Source organism: Chroicocephalus ridibundus, chromosome 2, assembly GCF_963924245.1.
Source record: "Chroicocephalus ridibundus chromosome 2, bChrRid1.1, whole genome shotgun sequence".
NCBI lineage: Eukaryota > Metazoa > Chordata > Aves > Charadriiformes > Laridae > Chroicocephalus > Chroicocephalus ridibundus.
In genome coordinates, this window is record NC_086285.1 from 11,999,377 (window position 1) to 12,025,180 (window position 25,804).

The 25,804-nt window shown below is 41.7% G+C and overlaps 1 protein-coding gene across 6 annotated transcripts in view; it reads right to left on the reverse strand.

Annotated features, from left to right (window-relative positions):
• The window catches only part of DIP2C (disco interacting protein 2 homolog C), a 325,831-nt gene that overhangs the window by 138,832 nt on the left and 161,195 nt on the right, over window positions 1-25,804 (reverse strand). For 3 of the 6 annotated variants that reach the window (XM_063324435.1, XM_063324436.1, XM_063324437.1), the window contains exons 2-3: window positions 10,904-10,975; window positions 8,159-8,326 (exon numbers count right to left, since the gene is read on the reverse strand). In XM_063324435.1, coding sequence (XP_063180505.1) covers window positions 8,159-8,326; window positions 10,904-10,975 — 240 coding nt within the window. The remainder of the gene's footprint in view (window positions 1-8,158; window positions 8,327-10,903; window positions 10,976-25,804) is intronic. The other 3 variants (XM_063324438.1, XM_063324440.1, XM_063324439.1) reach the window with 1 other exon arrangement.

Sequence of the window (25,804 nt, forward strand, 5' to 3'; positions counted from 1 at the left end):
CTCATTTGTACACTTAGAGTTTTTCCTTCTTTATTGGGTCACCCTGAGAACCAGCAATATAAAGTTAGCGATAAAATTAATTTTGATCAAAAATTTTCAAAAAGTCATGTTTCAGTCTATACGAGATGCTAACCACCATTGTTCATCTCAGTCCTTATCCATATCGTCAGGAATTAAATACTTTCTGGAAATCACATATATTTACAAAAATCCTTAAAAAAACCCCACACCCAACAATCGTGCACCTAAAATTGCTCCTGTGTGGCAGAGGTTTTTTGAAGAAAGCAACGCCGCAACCTCCCATGGCAAGTGACTTGTGTAGGGCAATGGCGTGTGGAAAAGAACAAATGAAAATAATTGAGATGCTGCTACTGAAGTACAACACCATGAGTACACAGGAAAAGGGGATTAAATGCATCCTTCCGACAACAAAACCACGTGTAATAGGCTTTAGAAACACTATGGGGAAATTAAATTGTGAGGAAAAGCATCAGTTTCAGAGGTGCCCAGCTGCTGCAGGAGGGAGACCTTTCAGGTAGACCTGAAAGTCATTGGACAAAACACATTCAAGCCCGTGGTTTCCTTCTCGTGGCCATGTGGCTATGAGACACCTCAGGTGTCTCAGTCTCTTCTTCTGCAGCTGTGGGCAGTGCACAAAGCTCTTTTCCAAGGTGTAAAAAAAGACAGTGTGTGTAAGGTAACCACAGACATTGACCCTGCCGCTGCAGAAGACAGCAGGACGCCCAACTGGCCAGGCAGCACTGGCGTCCACGGCACCACCAACACTGCAAAGGGCTCTTCCCTCCTCCGGTTCACTACGGAGGTGATGCTGCTACATGTTCTTACTACATAAATCCCTCACCTAATCCTAAAATTGAGCCACTTTAACTAGTTTACCTCCTCCTACTTTGTATACGTGTGTTTGTTCTCTTAATTAAGTCTGTTCTGACACAATGGGTAACGGGGAGTTTCTTCATACAGTTAGGAAAGAGACAGTCCCAATGTCCTGCACTAGTAGTCATTTAAGGCCATAGCAAACGAAATGAGAATATCAAAAGTATCTTCTCCCTTTATGAGGTCTGGGGATCATTTGTTGGCTTTACTTCCCACTTTCCCATGAACATAAAAACAGTGAATAAACCTCTACCCAGGTACAGAGCAGGACACGTGAACTTGGCTTGCTGAGAGCACCAATTTACATGAGGAAGTTAATTCTGCACTAAAATACAGAGGAGAAGCTCTCCGTCAGCCCTCTGTGGGGAGACCTTTCCTCATACTAAGTTCCTTTAACGTGAGAAATCACAAAGCATCGCCCCACTTTGGAGAGACAGTAAGAATGCTGATGACGGTTCCTTACTTGAAGGGGCAGGAGCAGGAATTAGCCAGCACCGCCTGGACTCACACCTTGGCTTCCTGAGCACCTGCTCCGTTGCACAGCACCAACCATGGTGTGAGACAAAGTACACAATAGCGAGAACCTACACGCTGCCATTCCTGAGCGATGGGTAGGAGTAAACGCCATACAGAATAACGAATACCATGAAATCAGTGAAGTGTTGCCATAAATAGCGAAGCGGTGTTAACAGCAGAATTGTTCACCTCCATGAAGGCTCTAGCAATACAGTGCACTAACAAGCATCTTTTTTTTTTCCCACTTCTACTTCTGAACATAACTAAACTCCCAAAACTGATAGCTCTCACAGCCAGCACACAGGGTCCGTGAGCTAAGTGCTAATGCTTGTTCAAGTGCAGCTTCGCCCAGACGCATTTGTGAATCCGTGAAAGCGGTGGTGCAATGGGCTTTGAGAATTCATACTTGGATCGATTCCTAAATTTAAGGAGGCGGCAGAGCAATGAATGGCTTTCATAAAAGAAAGGACAGCATCACGCCAGTGCCCTGCACGCAGACACAATCACAGGCACTGCCAAACTGGCACCGTTCTTAATAATGCCATAGTCCACCCCGGTCTTGCAGCTAAGGCAGGACTTCAAAAGGTAAGCATAATTAGCATTAATGATTGACTCATTACAAGTTATGAAGAATTTTAGCGAAATACATATGCCTGGAACACAGTTATTTTATATAAAAGGCTGAGAAATCAGTGCTTTATGCTCATCACATTGCACATAAGCATTACCAGGTGCACCGGAGCAAACAGCCACGTTCTTAATACAAGCATTAGTTTGTTTATCTAATGCTGCTAATGTGGGATTCAGCTTGCAGACTAAGACACCTAAATATAGGTGTCTACAAGAAGGTGCTTAAGCTAAGCTCCCATTATGAAAAACAGAGACCTAGGCCAGGACTCAGGAGTGCCCAATGTCTTTTCAAATGTTGTGGACGGTGATGCCTGACTTGACCAGAATGGCACGCATCCCCTCTTGGCCCTGTTTTCTATGTGCTCACTCTGTACACATGTCTCTGACACCGTAGGAAAGCCTGAACAGTATTAGACATCTATCTTCAGGCAACTCCATGAGCCCAGAGAAGCCTTGAAGCTACGCAGGTGGTCAGTGGAGGTATCTGCTGAGAAGCTCTCTGGGTTTCGTCAACTGAATTAACTGTGTCTCTTCACATAAGAATGAGAGCTTAAATACCAGGTTTATAGGCAGACAATTTAATGCAGATATATCAATCTACAAATCCTAATCTGCAAGCTGGATCCTGCCCTGACTGTATTTAGCTAAAAATGCAAGAGCCCCAGTAAAGCTATTTAAGCAATACCACTGCAAGCTGGATAGTTTTATTTTTAAGTGCACGGAAGGCACAAAACCGTCAGCTGGAACCAGGCTTCACCTCCTTCCTTCTTTTTTTTTCTTGCCTTCACCTCTTTGTTCCTCCCTTATTTATTACTTCTTTTTGTAGGTAAATTGCAGTGCTATGTGCTGATAATGTGGCAATAGCTGCATGGCCCTCTCCAACAGAGGACAATTGTTTCCTTAATGACAGCTGACAAGCTGCTTTGATGTATCTCTTACTCCTATGCCTATGTCAAATTTTTGAATCTAAAAATATTTAAAAGTGGAAATGTCTAATTGTCAAGAAACAGAGGGCATTCTTAGACACAGGCTACATTTATTGTTCTAAAATTAACTTACGGCGTGTGACCCCAGGAGACCGAGCCGTAGGATAAACCCAGCAGCTCCAGGGCTAGAGGGAAGGAAGGCAAACAGTGTTTGCAGTGCAGTTGTAAGAAACAGTATTTACCTTCCATTCAAAGGATTTCCTCAGCTTCTGTGCAATGGCTGGTGGCTCAGCTTTAAAAGCAAAGCCAGGCGATGAACACACCGTGTATTTTGTAAACAGGTTAAATGTCACACCACCCCCACGGAACTTGTTACTTAGCGTGGCATTTCACTCTTCCCATCAAATGTACATCTAAGTAATGAATTCACTGGATAAGCCAAAGGAGATTTAAAATGTGATACTCCCAAGCAAAGACGTCCTGGAAAGTGGAGCCCCTTTCTGTTAGATAAATGCAGAGAAAATGGAATTTCTGATTAGATCTGTTTAATTAACAATCTTTCCTTCACAGGTGAGCCTTCACACTCATTCCTGCACTTGGTTCTGATTTCAAACAATGCACATACTTCAAACTGGTCGTCTTCTTTCCTTATTACAATCTCGATCTTGCCTTCCAGTGCTTCCTTAAAAGTTATAGCTTTCAGTTCAAGCTTAGCATGGCTATCGTGGGCTTCTTTTTGCTCCCCGCTATCTCAGACATGGTGGACATCACATTACAGCTCCAATTCACATGTGACGTTTGATTTTCATTTTTCTCTGGATAGCCTCACAGTTTCAGTGTACCATTTGAAGATTCTTTTAGGGGAATATGAAGAAAAAGGCCATCTATCCACGTAGCAAACACATTCACCAACGTGCTGGCCAACTTACGCTGCCTGCAGTTTAACATCCATCCTTCAGAAATTTACTGCAGACAAATTTGGGCAGTATTGTGAATTCCATCAGTTTCTGATTTTGACAGCAGCACCCAGTTCTTCACATGGCTCCACTGGCTCCATCTCCTCTGCTCCAGCATAGACAAGCTTTGTTTCAAGGCCCTCAGTGGTATCTCCCTTTCCATCCTCCCAAAAAAACCCATCATGCTGAGTGCTGAAACCACTACCTGCGTTACTAACTGCTTTCATCATGTACTCATTTCTTCCCTTACACCCACTTTTTAGCCTTACTATTAGGGTGTAAAGTCTTTGAAGGAAGGTATTTTTTGCTCTGTATTTGAACAAGGTTTAATATTATAAGGTCTTAGCAGCATAGGGGAACGGAGGTGCCACCATAAAACAAAGAATGCACAAAACGATAACTGTCTCAGCACGGCAAAAGCGAAGCAGTAACCATCACGCTTTAAGTGATGGCGTCAAGGGGTAGTTCTCAAATGCTTTCAGAACCTTCCTTTTTAACCAAAGTAGGCTCTGCAAGGCATCCATCAATTTAGACCAAAATTCTTTTTAAAAAACAAGACTTAGTAAGCATTCATACATGTGCCATAGTTTCTCAGCTGTGAAATATCTGTCACACTGTTTTCAGAAATGTGTCCATGAGTTGCGCAAGGCATGTGCCTTTCAATGAGATCCATGTTCTCAACGTGCATATATGCTTTGAAATGCCCCATCACGGTTATCCCTTGAAAAGATCTTTAAGAATTAGGGAGGCAGATGTGATAGGAATACTTGTTACTATTATTAAAGTGAATACATGGGGGTGTTCTTTTTCAATTCCAGAATCAAGCTTTGTTTAAACATTTCCTTGCAATCCAAATAATGTTAAAATCCAAACAATGTCTGTGGAAGAGAAAATGAAATTGTAATCACCAAGTTTACTTTGAGTGCCCAAAGGGCTAGCAGCAGGAATAGTTGAAAGCAAATGTATGCATGCATACACACAAAAAAGTATGCAAATGTATGCACACATTACAGATATATATAAATATGTGCCATGTTAATAACAGAGGATATGGAAATTGGTTCCTGTAATTCTACAGAAAATTGTTTCTTCGTGAGGTGAAGGGATCTTCTGCACGAATGTGTTACCCTCTCTGCACTGCGTAGCCTGAAATCTCCCCGCGCTGCTGCTGTTGGGGCTCCAGCAGCGGGAGAGGCAGTGATCTGTCTCCAGGCCTGTGAAAGGCGCAGCGGGTCCTTTTAAACACCGCATCTCACAGGTTTATTAGCCTTAATAAATAAAGCACTGGTGACTGGTCTACATGGTTACGCTACAAATAGAGCTACACTGGTGGTACCAATGACGGGAAATTACAGAAAGTAATCTAGTGTAGACACAGCACTTGATTAAGAGAGAATGAACCACCCATGTCTAAGCTGTTAGAAGCAAAGCTTAATTGACAACAACATCGTCTCTGTTCTGTGAATGAATAATCAAATTTCCTGGCAAAAGACTGGGAGCAAATTGGGCAAAAACACAGCTTATGGGGGATGCAGGTAATTTAGTTATTTTTTCTTCTAGGGAGGGTTTCTCTTAATAGCGTGCACGCAGCTGTCCACATGTTATCTTACCCAGAACTGACTGATCTAATCAAGATAATCTTCAGAAAGACATTCTGAAAGAAATGCCTGTTTAAGTGGTTATTCTTTCAGCTCTTGGCTGTCAGGGCTCCTCTACAGAGGCAGAAAGAGAAAGGTCACAGCACAAGAGAGACTGGGATATACGTGCAGATATAAAGGTCTAGATTCGCTATTATTTTTAGATGTCTGACATACAGGTACACTAAGAAAAGAAAAACTACTCTGTGCACAGAACATCTCCAGCTACAAACTGACATGCTGAGAACGCGTTTTGAGGAAACAAAGCTGTACTTTTGTCTCCCTAAGTTAAGCAGGTGGGGATTTAATGGGAAAGAAAAAGGGGACTCCCCCTATCCCCTCTCCCATTAACATTGTCAAACGCAGCACATCCGTTCCGGATTTCTGGATGTTCGACAGCCCAGCTGGAACAGTACAAATGTCCTTTGCATATGTGCAGTCTGTGCAGCATCTGGACGTGTCAGACCTATTGTGCATGCACTGCGGAGTCAACTTGCAGATGTGCAGCGGATCCAGCACGTCCCCCATGTGTCAGACTCGCTGCACATTGCTGCACACAGATGTGTCAATACAGAACCATAGAATCATAGAATGGTTTGCATTGGAAGGGACCTCAAAGATCATCTAGTTCCAACCCCCTGCCATGGGCCCAGACACCTCCTACTAGACCAGGTTGCTCAAAGCCCCATCAGCCTGGTCTTGAACGCTTCCAGGATATGCTCTCTGGGATTGTCCTGTCAAAAATAGGGAGCCTAAGAGTGAATGCCCACATCACCTGGTAGTGTATCAACCACATGGTTGCCCAGCTTTACCCTTCAGATTAGGATTAATCCCATTCCTGAAAAGTAACAGCTCTCCCTTTCTAAAATGACAGCACCCCAGTGAGTGTAACAAAAAGAAGACCTTTGGTATATACCGATATATGTATGTGTGTATATATATGTACATAGCCAACCCTTCTACTGCCTACATTCAGCGTTTACATGATTTTATATCATTAATTCTGTTAAACCTGAAACTGCAATTTAAATTTAATCATTCTTATTTTGCAAAAATCTTGGGCAAAGGAAGTTAACCATGTCAGACTGAGGGAACTTGACTTAGAGCAGCTTCAGAAGTTCATGGACCCATTGGAGCGAGTCCAGACAACGGCCATGAAGATAATCAGAGGGCTGGAGCGAGCAGCTCTCCTATGAAGACAGGCTGAGAGAGCTGGGGCTGTTCAGCCTGGACATGAGAAGGCTCTGGGCAGACTGCCTTCCAGTGGCAGTACCTCCTTCCAGAGAGCAGCCTTCCAGTACCTAAAGGGGGCCTATAGGAGAGATGGGGAGGGACTCTTCATCAGGGAGTGGAGTGATAGGACGAGGGGTAACAGTTTTAAATTGAAAGAGGGGAGATTTAGATTAGCTGTTAGGAAGAAATTCTTTACTGTGAGGGTGGTGAGACACTGGAACAGGCTGCCCAGAGAAGCTGTGGATGCCCCATCCCTGGAAGTGTCCAAGGCCAGGCTGGATGGGGCTTTGAGCAGCCTGGTCTAGGGGAAGGCATTCCTGCCCATGGCAGGTGGTTGGAACTAGATGATCTTTAAGGTCCCTTCCAACCCGAACCATTCTATGATTCTATAGAGGAATACAAGCAATGGAGTCAGAATCCAATACGGATCTCCTCTACAGTATTAGAACAAATTGTTTTGAAAATGAGCCGGGAAGGGTTTCTCAAAGGGATCGTCTTTTTACATGTGTGTGTTGTCCTGACAGAACTGCAAATCCAATCTTCTCTCTAGCCATCTCTTACACAGTGTCTGGACTGCCTTGTGGGAGTGTGGACAAGCACACAGGCAAGAGTGTGATGTCCTCCATGTGCGCAAGCAGTTGGCAAGAGAAAATCTGGTGTCTTGAGGGGCTGTGAATCCTCTGCAGCCTTGCTACAAACCGAGGCAGTAGGAGCAGACTGCCTGCCACCAGCCACAGGCCACCCCCAGAAGGCAGGACAGGTATCTGCTGAAGGACACAGCTACGCAGGCATGGCTGGGGTCATGCCTTGCCTGTCTACACTGCAGACACGTAGCCCTGCAGAAGGTTCTTCCTCCAGTCTGCTCTACCAGCCTGATGTCTGTTCCTAAAAGTCAGTCTGCTTCTGAATGGTTTAGATGTGAGTGGAGATCAGGTGGAGATCTCTACTTGAAAATAGCACAGACTGAGGGGTGCTTAGATTTTTACAGCTTCCTCTGGATTCTGGTGGGCTTGGACCTGTCCAGAGCTCTGCAAAAAGGCAGTGCCAAAAAGGGAATTAGAAACACATGCCTTCCTGTGTTTCACCAGCTTATTGTATGAAACCTTCTCCAAAGTATCCATGGTATGGAAGCTAGAGAGATGCTAATGTGTTCAAATGTTACTAAGAAGGAGTATTCCTTCTCCCTTCCCATTACTAGACAGATAAAAGTCGGTAACGGCCTTCCAGGTGTTGTCTTTTGGTTGTCCTGCCTTGTCACTGGCAGCTCCTAGTCTATCATATTGATGTAGGCGTCTACCAGAGGCTTCCAGATGAGGCACAGTTACAGACAGATATGGACTGGAAAAGATACATTCATTGTGCTCACCAAAACGAAAATAAAAGAGAGGCCGGTTTCCTGCCGTGCTGGCTGCTCTCTCTCTAGCGGCCGCTTCCCGGATGTCACAGACACCAATGTTGGCAGTGCGGAGCATTCTTCTGGCAGCTCCTTCACTGTGTTGCAGTCTACACCGTACCGCGGCAGCTCCATTCGCTGCTGTAACAAGTTGAAAAAAACTAATTAATTCACGTTTAGTTTTTTTACATTTGTTACAGCAACGAATGGAGCTGCTGCCCCCATGCAGTAGAGCACACACGCACACGCACGCACAGACACCACAGGACACTCACGGAGCCAACGCGGGTCAATGTTCCACTCTGCCAACATGGGCGTTAGTAATGTTAGCAAAGGTGCAGCGAGAGGACTGGATGTCCCAACAGAGGGGAACTGCCTTTGGACTTCCTTTAGTTTGTTGAACGCTGTCACAGAATGCAAATCCCTTCCCTTCCCCAATGCCTTCAATCCCAGCGAAAGAGCCATGTCCATTCCCATACTGGTTTAAAATATCTCTAAAACATCTATTCCCTTTTAATAGGAAGATTCAGGATCACCAAAACTTACAAATTCTTGCAGTTCCCCATCAAAACAGATTACCACAAAGAAACAAACGACGAATTAGTCATGTATGTGGTTGTTCAGCTATGAACAGAGGCTTTCAAAAGGCAGCATCTGTTTTGTTATCCTATTTCTTCTTGGAAAGGATTCTTCTCCCCCTTCCTAGTGAGCAGGGACCTCAAGACATTCAGATGAGTAAAGTCTTAAAAGGAGAATATCAAGTTGCACTGTTTCACGTTTTGTCCAAAAGGTAACACAACAAAACAAACAAAAAATACAAAGACAGCAAAGACCCAAGCACAAATAGTATCAGTTTCTGGAAGAAAACACTTTAATACAGTAGAAGCAGTGTCTTCCACTATGATAAAATAATTCATCTAGCCATCAGCGAACTGACTGAGCTTGATGCATGGACAAGAAAAGAGTGGACAATATTTCAATACTTTTCATCCTATCATCATCTTCCTCCACTCATCCATACCCCACATCCCCAGTGCAGGATTTTCTGCCAAGTGGTAGAGCAGAAAACATTCACTCCGTTCCTTCCCATCTTTGAAACAGCACTAAATCACCTACCTCCCTCAGTTGCGACCTCTTCAAATTATTGAATAGATGCCACTATATGACTGGCTTACAGAGGTGCCTCCACTTCTCCTTGCACTGAAAAACTTAAATATCACAACGCAGACCTTGAAAGAGAAACCTCAGAGGGTTCTCCACCTTCTCTCTTTCATCATTAGATGTATGATGAATCTCCAGCAGTTTCAGCCAAGAATACAGTTTAACCAGAAGGCTATGAGCTTTCTGGAGAAAAGCTGTTATTTTTTTGTGTGAAGACAAAAAAAAGGTACAACTAACTGTCTAAACAAATACCGGTACCAACTGCACCGCTGTGTTGAGGATTACTGTGAGGCAAGTCTCTCCATAACTCAGTAAAACTCAGTAGGTCTCATGAGAACATACTGTGAAGACTATTGTATGTCTGACAGTCTGGTCAGACTAATAAATACCCAGAAATTTAATAACAGCACCTCTGGTATTGTAATTCTGTTGATTTGATTTGTTTCATTCTCTAATGGCTCCCAATGGTTAGGAAATGTCACAGACACCCTCAATCAGGCTGTATCACTTCAGAAAATGGATCTGTCTGTAACACTGATCTCTTTTGTGGATTTCCCACCAGTGGAGCAGACCAAGTGAAATCCGAAGGCACAAAAATACCATTCCGCTATGGAGCTAGCTAATATATATACACCTAAAGAAGAAAGAACAAGGCAGTGCCTCCACACATAAGTACTTTAAATAGAAACCCATCAACTCCACCATAAAGGCAGGACTTTGTAAAAGGAGGAGGAAATTAGTTCCCAGGCCTGCCACAAAAACAGTGCTCAAAGGACAGCCAGGCCCAAGTGGAGCCTCTGTAAGGTGAGTGAGGCCCCACAAGCACGTGGGGCATGCTCCTCTGAGGCCAACACAAGATGGAGGCCTACACCAATACCTACAACTACATAATCAACTTCATGATCCAGTGCCTCAGAAGAGTGAAAGAACCCTGAACAGTTCTCATACACATAGGAAATAATTTCAATGAAGCAGTACATTATTAGATTTAGTCTGAAGATATTTTTACACCTTTCGGACAAGTACACGCAACCCATCCCTCAACTCTGAGACCAGGAATCCATAAAGGACTGGTTGCCCACATGTTATAGAACAAGCTGAACTCTAGGGGTTGCTGGTCTCTCTAGTGTCTTCAAAAGGGAGATTTGGAAAGGAAACCCAGAAATGGAGGAAGGTGCAAAGCTCCAAGGTTCTCTTCCACTCTTGTGTATACCTCTGTTCAGAAAGCTTTACTTGGCTGAGGTCTTAATAAGTTAGGACATCACGTATTCCTTTGTATTTTTGCATTACTTCTAACAATGCCTCCCTAACGAGCCTAGGCTGATTTTATTTTCCAGACATGACTGCCAAACCCACAGCAATGTATGTAAAAAATGTACGCACACATCAAAGCAGACATATATATAAAAATATACATAAAATGGATGGAATAAACTTTTTCTGCATAACAATAGCTTTGTTTCTGCCACGTATATTTCTTCAGGGATGCAGATTTTTACTGTGGCAACTATCAGTATGCTTCACATCTTCATATATTGCAAGCACAGATACACGTACCGGGAGGCTGTGGCAGGTAGGCCCCAATTAATTTTGATCTCTTCTTTTCATATCCCTTCTGTGTGATGTCACCTGCCAAGAAAGGAAAAGCAAAATCAATAAGACGTGGATAAAGACAGTGTCTAACTGCTTAATGGCAGCACCATCAGCTTAGCCACCACTGCGCTGTTTGTCTGTCTTGACAATTATAATGAACAAATGAAAAGCACAGTATGATCATTCCACCCAGAAAAAACTCATTTACGCCAGAGCCATCCTGACAAGTAAATACTCAGCCTTGATTTATTCCAGCACTGGAGTCCAGCGGCACAGAGTTTTAAAACCATTTTGAGATGCTGTCACATAAGCTTTCAAAAGCTACAATGACCTTCATTAGGTTAATAAACAATGGATTATATAGAGTGTGTGGGCCTGTGGTGGCTGGCAAAACACATCGCTGATTAGCATTTTCTATCATTAATGGGATTTTTCTAATCAAGCATGTAAGGCACAAAAGACTTGAAACTGCTGCTATATCATTTCTGCAATATAAATATTTTAGCTGATTTCTAAAGAGTACTGAAAGGAGCAAAACCAAACCAAAACAAATCTATCACAGATCCACTAGAAAACAGTAGCATAAAGATCCTTTGTCTGACTTTCCAATTAAATCTCAAAAAATTTTTTGAAGACCAATGTTCAGATTTCTTAAATTCAGGTATCTGTCACAGATGATCTTACATTCAGTATCTGCTATTGTGAGACCCATCACGCAGTTAAAGTTCAGTTGCAACACTGGTCTTGTATGTTTGTAAAAGACTGAGGGCTTAGGAGGGCAGAAACCACAAAAAGAAGCGGAGATTTGGCAGTAATCTTCAGCTAGATACAGTAATGCGTATCTCTTAATGTTCTTCCATCCCTTTGTTCAGTCTCCACCTGAGGAGACCATTCGCCAAGAGGACTGCATACTCATTTTAATCCCAGCCACTCTGCTAAATGGATGCTCAAATAGCACCAATGTATAGAGAAAGCTTCCTGTGGGTTGGTCTGAAATCAATAACTACATGAAAACACCTTCAAATGTTGTTCCTTGATGCAAGACCTTTCCTTGGCGGTGGTTCCAATAAGCAATAAAGGAGGCAAAATTCTCCAGCCCTCTCAGCCAGTGTCCTGAGCCAACCTCTCGCCCCCGCTTAAAAAAACAGTGCTTAAAATAACACCTATCCTCTTCCCTACCATATCTCAAACTGCTCTACAAAAGAAGTCAACTAAAATATCTGTGGTTTTAAATGAGGAAAGTGAGAGTGAAGCACTTCAAATGATAACCGTCCCGTATTTACCCACGAAAGAAGTGGCAGACTTGGCAAGAGGACCTAAGCTTTTAAAGTTCAAACCCACTGACTCTTCAAGCACGTTTCTTCCCATTTTGAATACTTCTGGCATGCGTTCAAACGAGTGGAACAATCTCCCTCTCTATTGTAATCAACAGCTTCTCAGAAACCAGACAGTAACTATAGATACCACTTCATTAAAATGTTTTAATGAAAAAGGTCTGTATTTCTACTTGAAAATATATTATAAAGTATGAAGAAATTTTTCTTTTAAAGTTTTGCTAAATAAATCACCATTCATTTCCTGTGCTCATCAATACCAAATTCTTATGCATTCCAGACACATGTTAATTTGTGTAAAAATTTGATTTTATTAGTTTTCTATTGCTCTTAAAGGAGAACAGAGATATCCTACAGAGAACCGCCACTCCACTGCGGTATGCGCAAGTTGGCAAGGCCATTTTTAATACGAAACTACTATTGGTTGCTCTCCCACACACATGGTAGAACATACACATGCAAATCAATACTGAAAGCTATATATTCTAGGCACTTCTCATGAAATCTGCAGCCATTCCTGCAATAAAAGTTTCTTTTGCTAGTTTCTAAACCTCTAATGGCCTTAATGGGAAGAAATGCAGAGGACAAGCAATTTCTTTGACATCAAAGTAGGAAAGGTAACTATCAAGTGTTATCTCCTGTCAATAATAAGTTTTCATTCCAATCAGTATCCAGACTCACTCTTTTGAAGTTCACCACATAAAGGAATTATTCTGAGAAGGAACAACGGCGACTCCCTCCTCAGCCCACTGTCTCCCCCAAAACATCACCAAGAAAAAGATTTTTTGAGACAACTTAATATGAAATTATTTCCACTTCCAGGAACAAGCAGCAAAATCATTAGGAATTATCACTAATCTTTCTATAATCGTGTCCATCATTACCCTCATAAACAAATCTAAAAAGAAAAACATGCAAAAGCAAAACATAAAATCATCAAAATTTTTATTGTAGTATCACTATTACCATTCTGAGGTGGAAAGAAGTCAACTGTATCATGTAGTTTGGAAAAGTACACAAAACCGATTTATTTATCAGGATTAATTGTATTTGTATTAATTTGTATTTCTTCAGGTAGACTGACTTCAGAATATAAACAGTAGCTGAATTACCATTAAAATACTATTACAATATATGCAAAACTACTGCATTGCAAAGCTATGTTGAACCCATTGTGTAAGCTCCTAATATATACTAAACACAGCTCACCAAAAATTAAATGAACTTAAACTCTGCTCTTATTATCAATTACCATTCACTCAGTTTTTTAAACACAGTATTAAGACCTTTGGTCTATGTCCTTTGTCCCTTTGCAAATTAATGCAATGATTTTACCAGTATCATACGAGAAACAAACCCTTTTCAGTTAGGTCCACCCAGCTTCTCTCATTCCACAGTACAATACTGAATTTAAGCTTAGCTTTTGGAGAATATCAACAGGATTACATGGACCATACTTCCTTGCCATGAGAACACAAGATTTATGCTACTTTTCCATTTTTAATTACCCCTTTTGTCTCTTGAAAAGCCAGCAGACCCCCAGGACTTCGCTGCATGCATTCAAAGTCCACCTCCAAAGACAGAAGGGAAAAGGGTCTCACCCACAGTGACCTTTGAGCAGACAGTACGTGTTGGCTTTTCTACTTTCTACATGAACAAGCTCTTCAAAGCCCCTGCACATTTAGACCTCCTCATTGCATCACTCTCTAGCTTTCTTCTCGTGACACCTTTGCCTATGGTTGTGTGGCATTTCCAAGCCACGCTGCAGGGCTGCACAGAACAGCTCTGGGAAACACACCGGTACAAGCCGGGGACAAGGCTGGCAGCAAATAACAGGAAAAAGACCAATGGATGGAGGGACGATGAAGACTCCATCCAGCACTAAGGACACGCAGGAGCAGAAGGAGCACAGGGCTGCAGGGAGCTCTGGGGATGGGTCTCCCTGGGACAAGACACCACCACATAATGTTGGTGGCACCTCTGTTTAGCAGCTCCCTGCAGCCCTCTGCTCTGTCTGCCTGTCTCCTCCCTTGGCTCTCACCCCATCCCCTGGTCATGGCTCTGTTCCCAAGCACTCTGCCCTGCTCCGCTGCTTCTCAGCTTCGTCCCACAGCTGGTCCCCAGGCCCTCCTCCTCCATCTCTTCCTCCTCCTTCTCCTCCTCCTCCTCCTCAGTCCCTTCCTCCCAGGCTGCATTCACTTCACTGCACCCAAGGATTTCAGCCTCCTGTTTGCATCAGCACTCTCCAGGATTTTTTCCTCTGGACATGTTGCTCTTTTCCTCCTCACCTCCACTGGTGCTTTGACAGGCCCCCACCATCGGAGGGGCACAGCTGTATGCCCTGGAGGGTATGGTGTCCGAGGGTCAGCGAGGGAGAGCAAAGCACAAGCCTGAGAGATCTGAACTCACCAACAGCGAGCAAATTTTACCCTGATTTCTTCCCCATCCATATTTAAAATTGACTGTCAAGGCCTGCTGAACAAGAAGCATGCAGCACGCTGATCCTCTTGCCACAAAACAAGTTCATTCCTTATTTCTGCTCTTCCAGAGTCCCTTCAGGCACAGGAAGGAAAATGCCACTTTTGCAATGAAAGGGACAGTACAAATGAAAGACCACCCAACCCTCCAAGGGAGAAGGTTGCCCGGTTGAGTGAGCACAGAACCCGGGTTCTGGCACTCCGTAATCCTGTTCCCATCTCTTTATTCATGATTTGTGCCCCTGTTTCTGCAGCTTCCCGAGTTAAAGATGGCAATGCTCTCCTAAACGGGCGCTCACAGACAGCAAGTATTTTGTAGCTATATTTAGCAAAGTCGCGCTGTAGTGTAAGTTCATTTGACTACGCTCAGCACAACTGCTACTGCTCACATTCTAACCCCCATTCTCTTTGAAAATCTACTGTATTTTTCTCTTTCCTTCAACAGTGTTGGATTTCCGCCTCTTTACAAAGTCAGCGGGGCAAAGCCGGGGGAGGTGGGTAGGTGCAATGTAACCCCAGCGCACAGGCTCATCACAAGCGAGGAAGAAACTCCAGGTAACAGAGAGCCCCTTGGGATACTCCAGGTTGTACAAGACGTTCTGAGGAGTAAGAAATGCCCGTAAATGTTGCAGTCGTTCCCATTATCCTATCCCCTTTCCTGGCCCCTCCATGAGTCAGCTCCACCCATTTATATGCCATGTCCCAGACTGATCATGGAATTACACCTTAAAATGAAAATAATAAAAAGGCGCATTTTAGGTAATCAACAAAATACTCACTTTAGCATTTTGTTGGTGGGAGGGCTATTAAATGTGAAAATACTTCTTATGAAAAGTATCTGTACATTACCACCCTTCTTTAAAGCATTTAAACTTTAAAAGCTGATAGCACTTAGAAATGCTGGTACCACAGACGAATAAGGTGCTGTTCTTATATAAAAGTTTCCCTTTCAATTGAAATATCCATTAGCTGATCTATTACCGCTTCCTGAACACAAACATGTTCAGTCCTGATGGACTGCTACCATGATATATGAAGTAAATTTATTCAAGCAAAAGATAATTGCATTACACAGGGAAAAAAAAAATAAACCAAACCAAATAGAAGATAAATTTCATGAAATCTTTCCTTTTTTCTGGAAGATGTCAGTCCTCCTTACTGATCACAGTCTTTTAGGACACGGCGCAGGTGAAAAGCTAATGATAAAACCAGGGACTACAATCACCTTGTTTAGCGCGGTGAAAACTCAATTTCATGTTCAGTGATCTCGAAGCCTGACTGATGCTGCTGGTTTTCACTACACACGCATGTTTCAAAATGAAATTTCAGACTGGGACTTTGAATTAGTTTAAGGCACTTATGGAAAAATCCGCCACACGAAATAACGCCATCACTAAGTCCTCTCAAACACCAGCTAACCCAGAGCTCGCCGGTGAGTGCCTTTCCTTTGCCCATGATTTTCTGCCCTCTAAAGATTCAATTTTCTGTACGGCTTGTTTATTGCTGATGACTCAAATTTAGTGTCAGCATCTTGGCAAGAGGGATTTGAATGAAACAAAGCTCCTCATAAAGAGAACTGTGACTCATTTACTTCTCCCACTCATGATGCAGACAGTCTCCCTGTCTGGTCTCCCAAAAATACGCCAAGAGACAAAGGATTTCATTTTGGATGGTGCAAGCACAGAGATATCAAAACTGCACAAATATATCTCACATAACACGTACATGAACACAAAAATATCTAAGTCAGGAGCCGTTTTCTTTTCCAATGTCTTTTTTAAAAGATGTTTAACCTCATTAGCAGCTTAGAAAACTACTCAGAACTATGATGAAGAAACAAGTGGTAAACTATGGCACTGGGCAGATAAAATAATGGGCTTTGCACACTTTCATTGCAAACAGCATCATAAATTACAGCACTGTTCAAGTACCTTTCAGGAGAGTACACTGTAGCTTAAAGGTTTCAATGATAATTTTACCCATATATAGCCCAATTCTTTTTTTTCCCCAAGGATACATTTTGTTCCTGTATGTTGCAAGCAAAGCAGAAAATGGCTGAACTTCAATGACAGATGAGGAAGAGGGCTCCACGTGTACTTTGCAGCTTATAATGTTTTCTAAAGTGCCTTCTAATTCAGGAAAAAATATTTAAACAGATTATGCTATTAACAGGTAAGATAAACTACATTAGTACTGCTAAAATAACAGATACAAGGTCTTTTGAATTTTAAAAGTATTCCTGTTCAAAATAAATATCTTTCCATTCTTTTCATAGCCAAATTAAGTATTTGTTGCATAATCTGCTAAACTTTTAGTTTTAATTCGAATTCTAAATTTTTAAAAAAATGAGTAGCAAATAATTTTACACAGAAGACATTTTTGAATATCTCCAACTTGAATCCCAGAAGATCCCTTAATGCGTTTCCCCACTTACTTTCAGGTCCCAAAGTCTTCAGCACATTTTTCCGATACCCAAAATGTGCCTGGGCTTCGAAAGAAAGAAGCAAAAAAACCCATAAAAAAACCCCCACCTCCTCAAAAAAAAAAACCCAAAACACCTAGCTGAAGCCAATGAAAACAATCCTGGGGATTTTCTGACTGGGATTCCCAGCGCGGGGCTGAGCGGGGGTGGCTGCCAGAGGCGGGACGGGTGGCCAGGCGACGTCCGCGCTGCCGGAGACCCCTCTCCTTTGGAGCTGGAGAACTGTGTGGTCCTCGGGCATCCCGGAGCCGCCCCAGAACAGAGCATCGGATCGGTGCCGCGCTACTTTTATGGCCTGGCTTATTGTAAAGTAAACAGAGGCCGGTGGAACAGTGAAGGTTTCCATTCTCAGTGTCGAGGGTTTATTTCATTATTTAAAGCTTTAACGAACACTTTATATAATGAAAGCAATCCTTGCCATTTTTGGAATTTTATGGCTGTTAGGACCCTTCATAATGTTGTTTTCCTTCCTTTATTGCTTTATAAGGCTTATAGGGCACCCTTGAAGTGTATTTCCTTTTTGCAGCTGCTGGAAGCTCATCCTTCATCTCTCCACTCGCCTTCCTGTTGCCTATGAGGCATTTGCCCGTTCTAGTTATTCTCCCTGTCTCTAACACAAACTGCGCAGAGTCAGATCTTGCTCAAGATAAAAATAAAATACAATTCTGAAAAGCATGCCTAAGGAAACATTCCTGATAAATGTTATTTAATAGACAGGCTTTATATTTTGAGTTCGAAATGTTCCCTAAAGAAAGATAATTACAGCAGTAATTCCACTTATCATTATTTAGAATTTACAGTTCAGAGCAAATCAGACATTTCCATAAACGCTGCACTGGGCTGAGTACTGCAAATTTTTGTCCCGTTTTTTTCCCAGCCCTGAAAATGTCTTGGGGAAAAAAAAAAAGGGGGGGAGGAGGAATAATTCTAAAGGAGGAATGTATAATAAATGTATGAAACAAAACCAAGAATACATTATCTGAACCAGTCTGTAAGCATATTTGCTCCTCTGGGCAGAAAAATATACCCAGGCTTTCCAAAAAGGAAAAACCTGCAATATCTAAGTAAAATGATAAAACTGATAAATGGGGAAATTTCTTATTTTGCCACTTCTCTATGAAGCAGCCTATGGAAATAAGTCTCCTGCTTGTGACCTTGTCTTTTTAAGTATTTATTTTCTCATTACTTTGGCCCTTACTAAGTTTAACCAAAAAAGTCCAAATGGATTTTGGAAGAGAATGCAAATCTTCTAAAAAGCATCAGATTTCTAAATCCTTCATCCATAATTTTGCACCACAGTGTAACTGCAGAGCTCTTCACAAATTTCAACTCAGAACAGAAATCTGGAACTCCTATTTTCATATACTAGGTAAAAAAAAAAAGAACGGGTTTTACCTGATGTATTGCAACTTTCTCCCTTTTGATTTGGGTTCACCATAAAGCTTTTGTATTTGAGATTAGTTATGCTAGTCAATAATAGAAGTCTTCCAGCACTACCGAAAATCATTTTATTTTACCCTAATGTGGGTTAAAGACATTACATTGATTTAAAAAATAGGTATTTAGAGCAGTTGCACTATAGTATTAGAATGCCAAAATGTCCAAATCTCTTCCCACAGTTTTTATAAAAATAGAACCTCTTCTGGGCAGAAAAAACCCTTCATGCAAATGCAAATTTCCACATACTTTGACAGTTGGATGCAAACGCAGAAAAGCCCAGATTCCTTAACTACCACAGGGAAACTGAAGTAGGAATACTCCTTTTCAGACAATTAGAAGACTGCTAATGGTTGTGGAAGAATATTGAGGAGTTGTAAGTAGTTGTGAACAGGGACCTGAATTACCATAATGATTATGCTGACCATAATGTCCTTTAAAACGCATCACTTGGGAGATCATCAAGTTCAATAATCAGGTCTACCATCTTAGTACACCATGTTTTGTTACATGACACATATGATTTTGAAGAATTAAAAAAAAGAGGTTATCATTTACGAAGGGAACACAAGTGTCTTCCGTGACAATATTCACATTTTTCTGTTGAAATGACAGTGCTGACTTCTACTAAGTCCAGTTAATAAGTTACTTCCTACTACTTCTTTCAATTCAACCACGTCAATCACAAACTCCATCACCAATGTTCAAGAATCCTAAACACCTATTGCTTACTGACAGCATCATCTGCTTTTGTATTTCCAACAGTTGAGACACAAATCTACCATAAACTCGGCGTGCCCAAGTATAATGTGAACCATGCTATGTGATGCTCTAGAAATCCCCCACACATCTACAAGTTCTAATAAGCAACTCTTCCAACAACCTAACCCACACTCCTGTTACCTCAGCTCCAGTCACAAGTTATGGTGCTTTGCCAGGCACCAGTAACTCCGCAGTTTTTTTTAAGCTTCCAAACAAGAGTAAAATAACTCTAGTTTTTTTCAAACAAAACCTAAAGTATACAAACATATTATTTTTAAAAGCATTCAAAAGGGAATGACCTCCTCAGACACCCAGGCCAACGTCCTGCTATGTAAGAACAGCTGATCAAAGTGAGCACCCCTCCTCTGAGTGACAAGTGCTGCAGTAATAACGTCAAACAGTTGCTTACGTCTCTGTCTCAGCAGATTTTTAACTACTCTCTGCAAAATAAAACTGCTTTATTTAGAGTTCCCTTCTCAGAATGCCCTCTGAAGGATGGTTATCTACAGATTTACGGAAGAGGTGAGATGTTGCTTCAGATCTCCTCTCGATGAGAATGGGAGTTTAATTTTACGTGCTCAAACACGTGCATTAAATTAAGGCACCTTCTCCAGTTGTATTTTGTGAGACAGGCTGGAGATGGTCCAAAGCATAGAATAAGTCCCCTAAATTTAAAAAAACCCCACACCTCTTTCTAAAGTGCTTCTTCTTGGCTTTCAATTATGTTCTTGCTAAATGGCTGTGATGAACCTTCGTGTTATTTTACCTGGGAACACGGGTTTCACTAAGCAGAAAAGCACTTACAACTAAGACACAGCAAGAATTAGCGTTTAGGTGCATTTTAGGGATCTAAACAACATTCTCTGATCCACATCCAACAGCCCAAATAAGCCAAAACAGGTACAAAATTGTGTTACTTTTTCTCACGCAGTTGAAAGGTAATTCTGATATTACTGCTAGACCCACAAAACACCACACTCAGAAATTCCTGAACTGTAAGACCATAGGACACACATATCGATGCTGCCTTTTTAAGAAACCTGCTCATAATTTTGTGCCTCAGAACTTTGCTTTAGCAGAACATTAGATGCCAGCTCCGAAGCAGATCACCTGAAGTACTGCTTGTGTCCCAGTGCAGGTTGGTGCCGACCAGTGAGACAGAACGTGGAGACTGTGTGTGGAATAGGCAGAGGAACCTGAGAGAGATGCCTTCACTGGAGAAACATTGCAGGGGTACGGATTATACTTTTATTTATAAACCTCGTCTCCCTCTTTCACTTGAGGAAACCCTGACCTCCCATTTTACTAACCTTATCCTTCAGGAGGTCTTAAAAGGTGTCAGACAGGTACATGGCAACTTCTTTGTCACTGGGTCCAGATCCCTGTACTGCACGAGAGCATGTCAAACCCTTTCAGAAAATAATTTAATTCCATCTGGAACTAAATTCAGCTGGACTCCTTTTTTAATTCCAAGCTGTTACAGCATCGTCTTTACCTTTTTTGCAATTTTTCCATTGATCTGCATCTTTTCAACTTGAAATAATTCTTTTCCATTTAACCCTGTTATCACAGGTTTTCCTGGCCTCCAGGCAGACAAACTTTATTTGTCTAAAAAAGTAAGCTACCTTAACAAAGCAAGAGATCAGGCCAGTCTTGTACAACCGATCTTATCAAAGATAACTTAGGCTGTATTTTATCAAGTTTTCCTCCTGTCTCTCACTAAATTTCCTTCAAAATGCATTTAAGCATCTCATTTCATTAAAATGAGACATGTGGCTCAGATCATCTTTTCTTCCCATTCCTAAACATCATTACTAGTCACTACTCATAAATCTCACTGTGCCACTTACCATTTGAGAATTACAAATTCTTACCGCTGGACTTTCCCCCAACAGTTTTTTTTGCTTGTGCTATTCCACTGCTGACATTATCTAGTTGCCTACTTCAGCGAGTTAAAGTTTTTTTTCTGTTGTGATTAATATGTAATAACCACTATCCAAACTGTTTCTAAAAAGATAAAGGCTTCCCAAACTGCACAGTTCCTGGAATTATTTATTTTCCAACTAACCTGAGAAAATTAAATATTCACTGCAATTAATTTGCAATTCAAAGAAAACCCAGTTCAGATTTTTAACCAAATCTGGGCCTCAAAACTAAGGAAGATGTATGCAGAACAAACTGATCTATCTCAAATTATAAATATTAGAATATGCCTGTCCTGGTAATGCAAAGTAAATGAAATCTGTCTCTAGTCTCAAGAAATCAAAAAAATTAATCCTTATTTTACAGCCTGCAAATGCAATTTAGGCTGATATTTTAAAAAACATTTTGTTGACAGCTTATTTGATGCAACAGACAGATACAATAAAACGAACGGCTATTTAAAGGCATCCGCAATACGTGAACTGCAATACATGTTGATAAGGTACCCAGATCACTTCATCTTTTCTGTGTAAAAAACTACATTTGAAAACTGTCGCTAGCGTAACTTCTGCATCAACCAAAGTACTGAAATTCCACTCTTGAAAGAAATAACGTAAAATGTATTCATGTCATTTTCCCACTTTGTTACAGAAGGACCTCAAACAGCAAGATGAATTAACATCATCTGGTTACTCAACTTGATTCCAAGCGCGTTACTAGAAGAACAGAAAAGCCCAAAAGCAGCTTGCTGTTCTCCTGGTATGTGGGCAAAGTGTTTATGAAGCACTGAAAATATGCATCCTTTGACTCAAGGACTTCTATTACCCAAAGGCTGACTCAGATCCTACTCTCTCAAGTCTGCAGAACAACTCGAAAGGAAAAATAGTTGCATGCCTTCAATCACCTCAAGACACAATCGATGTCCCTGTTCTCTACAGCATTCACAATATTTGACAATTCCATTTTTTCCCTGCTGTAGCACCTCTGAAGGCTCCTAAAGGTCCATGACATTATTATAGACCTAATGTGACAGCTCATACTGATGCTAGCACACAGCAGCTGTTCTCATAGGAGGAATTACCCTCCAGTGCCTCTAAAATATGGCACTTGGAAATCTGCAAGTTCCTGCTAGGTCCGAGGCACACACTTCTGCGCAGCTGGAAAATCAGATCTCCATACTCTCATCCTTCTTATTTTTCTCCATTTCCAGCTTACAGCTACACTTGATCAAGATATAGAAATTCGCTGTGGTAAGCCAGATGTGCAAACATTTTTTTTTCTTCCTCAGTTCTGAGTTCATGTTTTATTTCATATGTTAATGAGGTTATTCTGTGATTTCTGTAGCCTTTTCCCTCAGATTTCAAAAATAATAGAAGATTTCAAACCCAAAAGAAGCCACTGCTTTCACATCTTTCGTACATTCTTTCATGCAATCTAGAGTTCTTTTAAAAAAGAAGATGGAATTAAATCATTGCTATACTTAATAAAATAAAAGCAAGCAGACTTTTACTGAGTAGTGTTCATTTTCGTCTGTACTAGAAGCCAAAACTAGCAACGCCTCTCTAGCAGGCACGTGTCAGCAAATGTCATTTCCCATGATGATAAAGTTCAGCACTTGAGTTTGGCTCCCATGGGAAGGGCTGGTGGTTTGGAAGTAGAAGTTCCTGAGAAAACCCATGAATGCATGTTTTTATCAATACGTCAAAACAGATATTGTTCTGCTCTTGTTCTTCAATTGTCATAAGCTAACAGGTAACTAATCATTATCACAAATGTTTCTTAATTCACTGGTTTGCAGGAATTCCCGTTGTGGCTTACTTCATTTTGTGAATCAGTAGGTAAATTGGCAAACATGACAGCCTGAGGACCGAAGGAACACCAATAACATACCTTACAAAAGCCATCAGTCCGTTTGTTTTTACAGTTACAATACAGCTATACTTTATAAGTGCCAATAAAGATTACTTAACACACAGAAAAACAACACGAGACTTCATTTAATACCCTGTTATTAAGTTCTAGCTGGGAAATAGGACTAGCAGAGCCTGGGAAGGTAGCCATTTTAAAGAAATTAAGAATGCAAGAATTAAGGTAGGATTTACATCCTCTTGTAAATATACACAAAACACTGACTTATCAGCGTAATTCAGGTAGCAGATACAGGTAGATTGTTTTGGACAGAAATGCACGTGACCAATACGCACACATCAGCTATCAGCCTTCAAACTTGGACACTGAAATCCAAGATCCCTAGTCCTGCAATTGTGTCTTCAAGCATCTGTTTGGCCCCCACATGCTGCTGATCCGAGTGCCCAGCATGGGTCGACAACTGTCCTGAGAAAGTCAGGGATGAAGTATCAGCTGAAGTGGTACCCTTGCTTGCTGTCCTACACAAGCAGATCCACGCGTCCCAACACACCTCCTCTGACTGTAAGTCCACATCAGCAAAGGAATACACCCACTCACATCAGCTGGTGGCCCAGGCAATGTTTAAGAAATAACTTGAGAATCCTGAAATACTAGGCACAGCCCATGCTTTTATTTTCTTCTGCTTACTTCTTATCCAGATTTCACATTTTATTCTTTCCTTTCTTCTCCTTTCCAGTGGGCTCTGATGCTGTAAGGCTGTGTGAGAATCACATTTTTGGTGATCTTCGTTCCTTTCTGTCTTGCGAATAATCAGCTGCTCAGCTCTGCTTCAGGTCATGGGTGGCCAGATCCGGGTGGCCACATACCACCGGAACCCTGGCCGGCTACACTCAGAACTGATGACCCTAGAGCTGCATTGCAAAGGTCTTTAATCACCCTTTTGCTGCTTAATGCTCACAAAGCTTATAATCTTTTTTTAATTTACCTTCATTAGTCATCTGCAATCTCAGATATTGCTCATTCTAACATCCTCTTGGATCAGTTGCTGTCCAGCTAAGGCTTACTGAGGTTGACATCAGACCTTGCAACTGCTCCCTTCTGCGCACAGTCTGGAAGTTTCTCTGCCTGGCCCACTTAGAAATGCCTCACGGTTTTCATCTGATGTCACTGCTACTGTACATGTTACTTGCAAGATGCTAAAGGTATGATTTCTTACCATAGTAGTACTGCAAAGCCCATCTCCCCATCCAAACATCTCTCTTTTCACTACAGTCTCCAATTTTATAATTCGAACATGGACAGCACAACTAGAATCAGAAGCTTTCAGTAACTAAAAGGTGATTCACATCATATTTATGTAACCAAAACAGTAAGAGACATCTGAAAACCTGTACGTTTACGATGGCAAGATACAGCATCTTTGTGTCTTCCAGAAGACAAGCAATTGCTTTTGCCACATCTCTAATAGTGTCATGCTTTGGATGTCTGAAGAGGTAGTTATTAATTTTTATGGCTAGAAGAGTGTAAGAAACACAGGAATGATCACACTGGATTCCATCCAGTGTAAGAAACAGAGGAATGGTCACGCTGGATCCCCTCCAATGCTCTTTCATGTCTTTCAGCACTTAATAACGTGGTTGTACTTAGAGGACAGAGTAAGGTAAAAAGTTTGAAGTGGAAAATGTAAATAATTGATCCTCCTTCTCCTCTCAGTGTCCTTTGATCAAAAGCTATTAGAGACTCACCTAAACCTCAGGGCACGGCATTGCAAAAACCTTCTGGCATTCACTGCTACAGCTCAGAGTGTCTTTTCCTGCCCAAATAAAACTGGAATCCCGTTTTGAATCTTGCTCAAGTCTTGGCTGAAGTCTTGGCCTCAATAACTTTCTATGAAGAATTAATTCCACAATGTAATTACACTCAGTGTGAATTTGCCAACTTTTAAGTTAATTAAATGTCCCCCTACCCTCTGCCACGAAAAGGGTCATGACATACCTTCTCTCCAGCACTCATTACTTGACACACTTTTGTCAGTTCGTTCTCGTTTGTCTCCTTGCGAGGTAATTAATTCCAGATTTTCAACACACTTTAGATACAGATTTTTTCCATGCTGCTCATCATTCCCATCCTGCTGTCACAGCGACAGGCCAGTTCCCCTGTGGGTGAGGCAAGGCGGAGGGTAGCGCAGGGCGAAGCGCCTGGCACGATGCTCCAGCCTGGGGTTTCCCAGTGCTCCCAGCACCAGCCCTGCACAGCGCTGCCACTTACCCCAACTACTGACACCCGTGTCCACGTCTCTCTTCTGACCTGACTGTTTCCATCTAAAACACTCTAAATGCCAGACTTTATGCCAGAGTGAGTTTTTACTACGCATTATCAGCTCCCAAAAGCAGACATCAGCTACATGTAACTGAGAAAACTTGACAGATCTGATTTTATAGTGAGGTTAAGACTCAGGCGGTCCAAGGCCAGAGGTTTAAAATAAAAATTATTCATCCTGACACACAGATCACACACAGAACATGTCTGGAGTACTTCATACATCCAAATAAAGACAAAACTTATTTTAGATTTATAATAT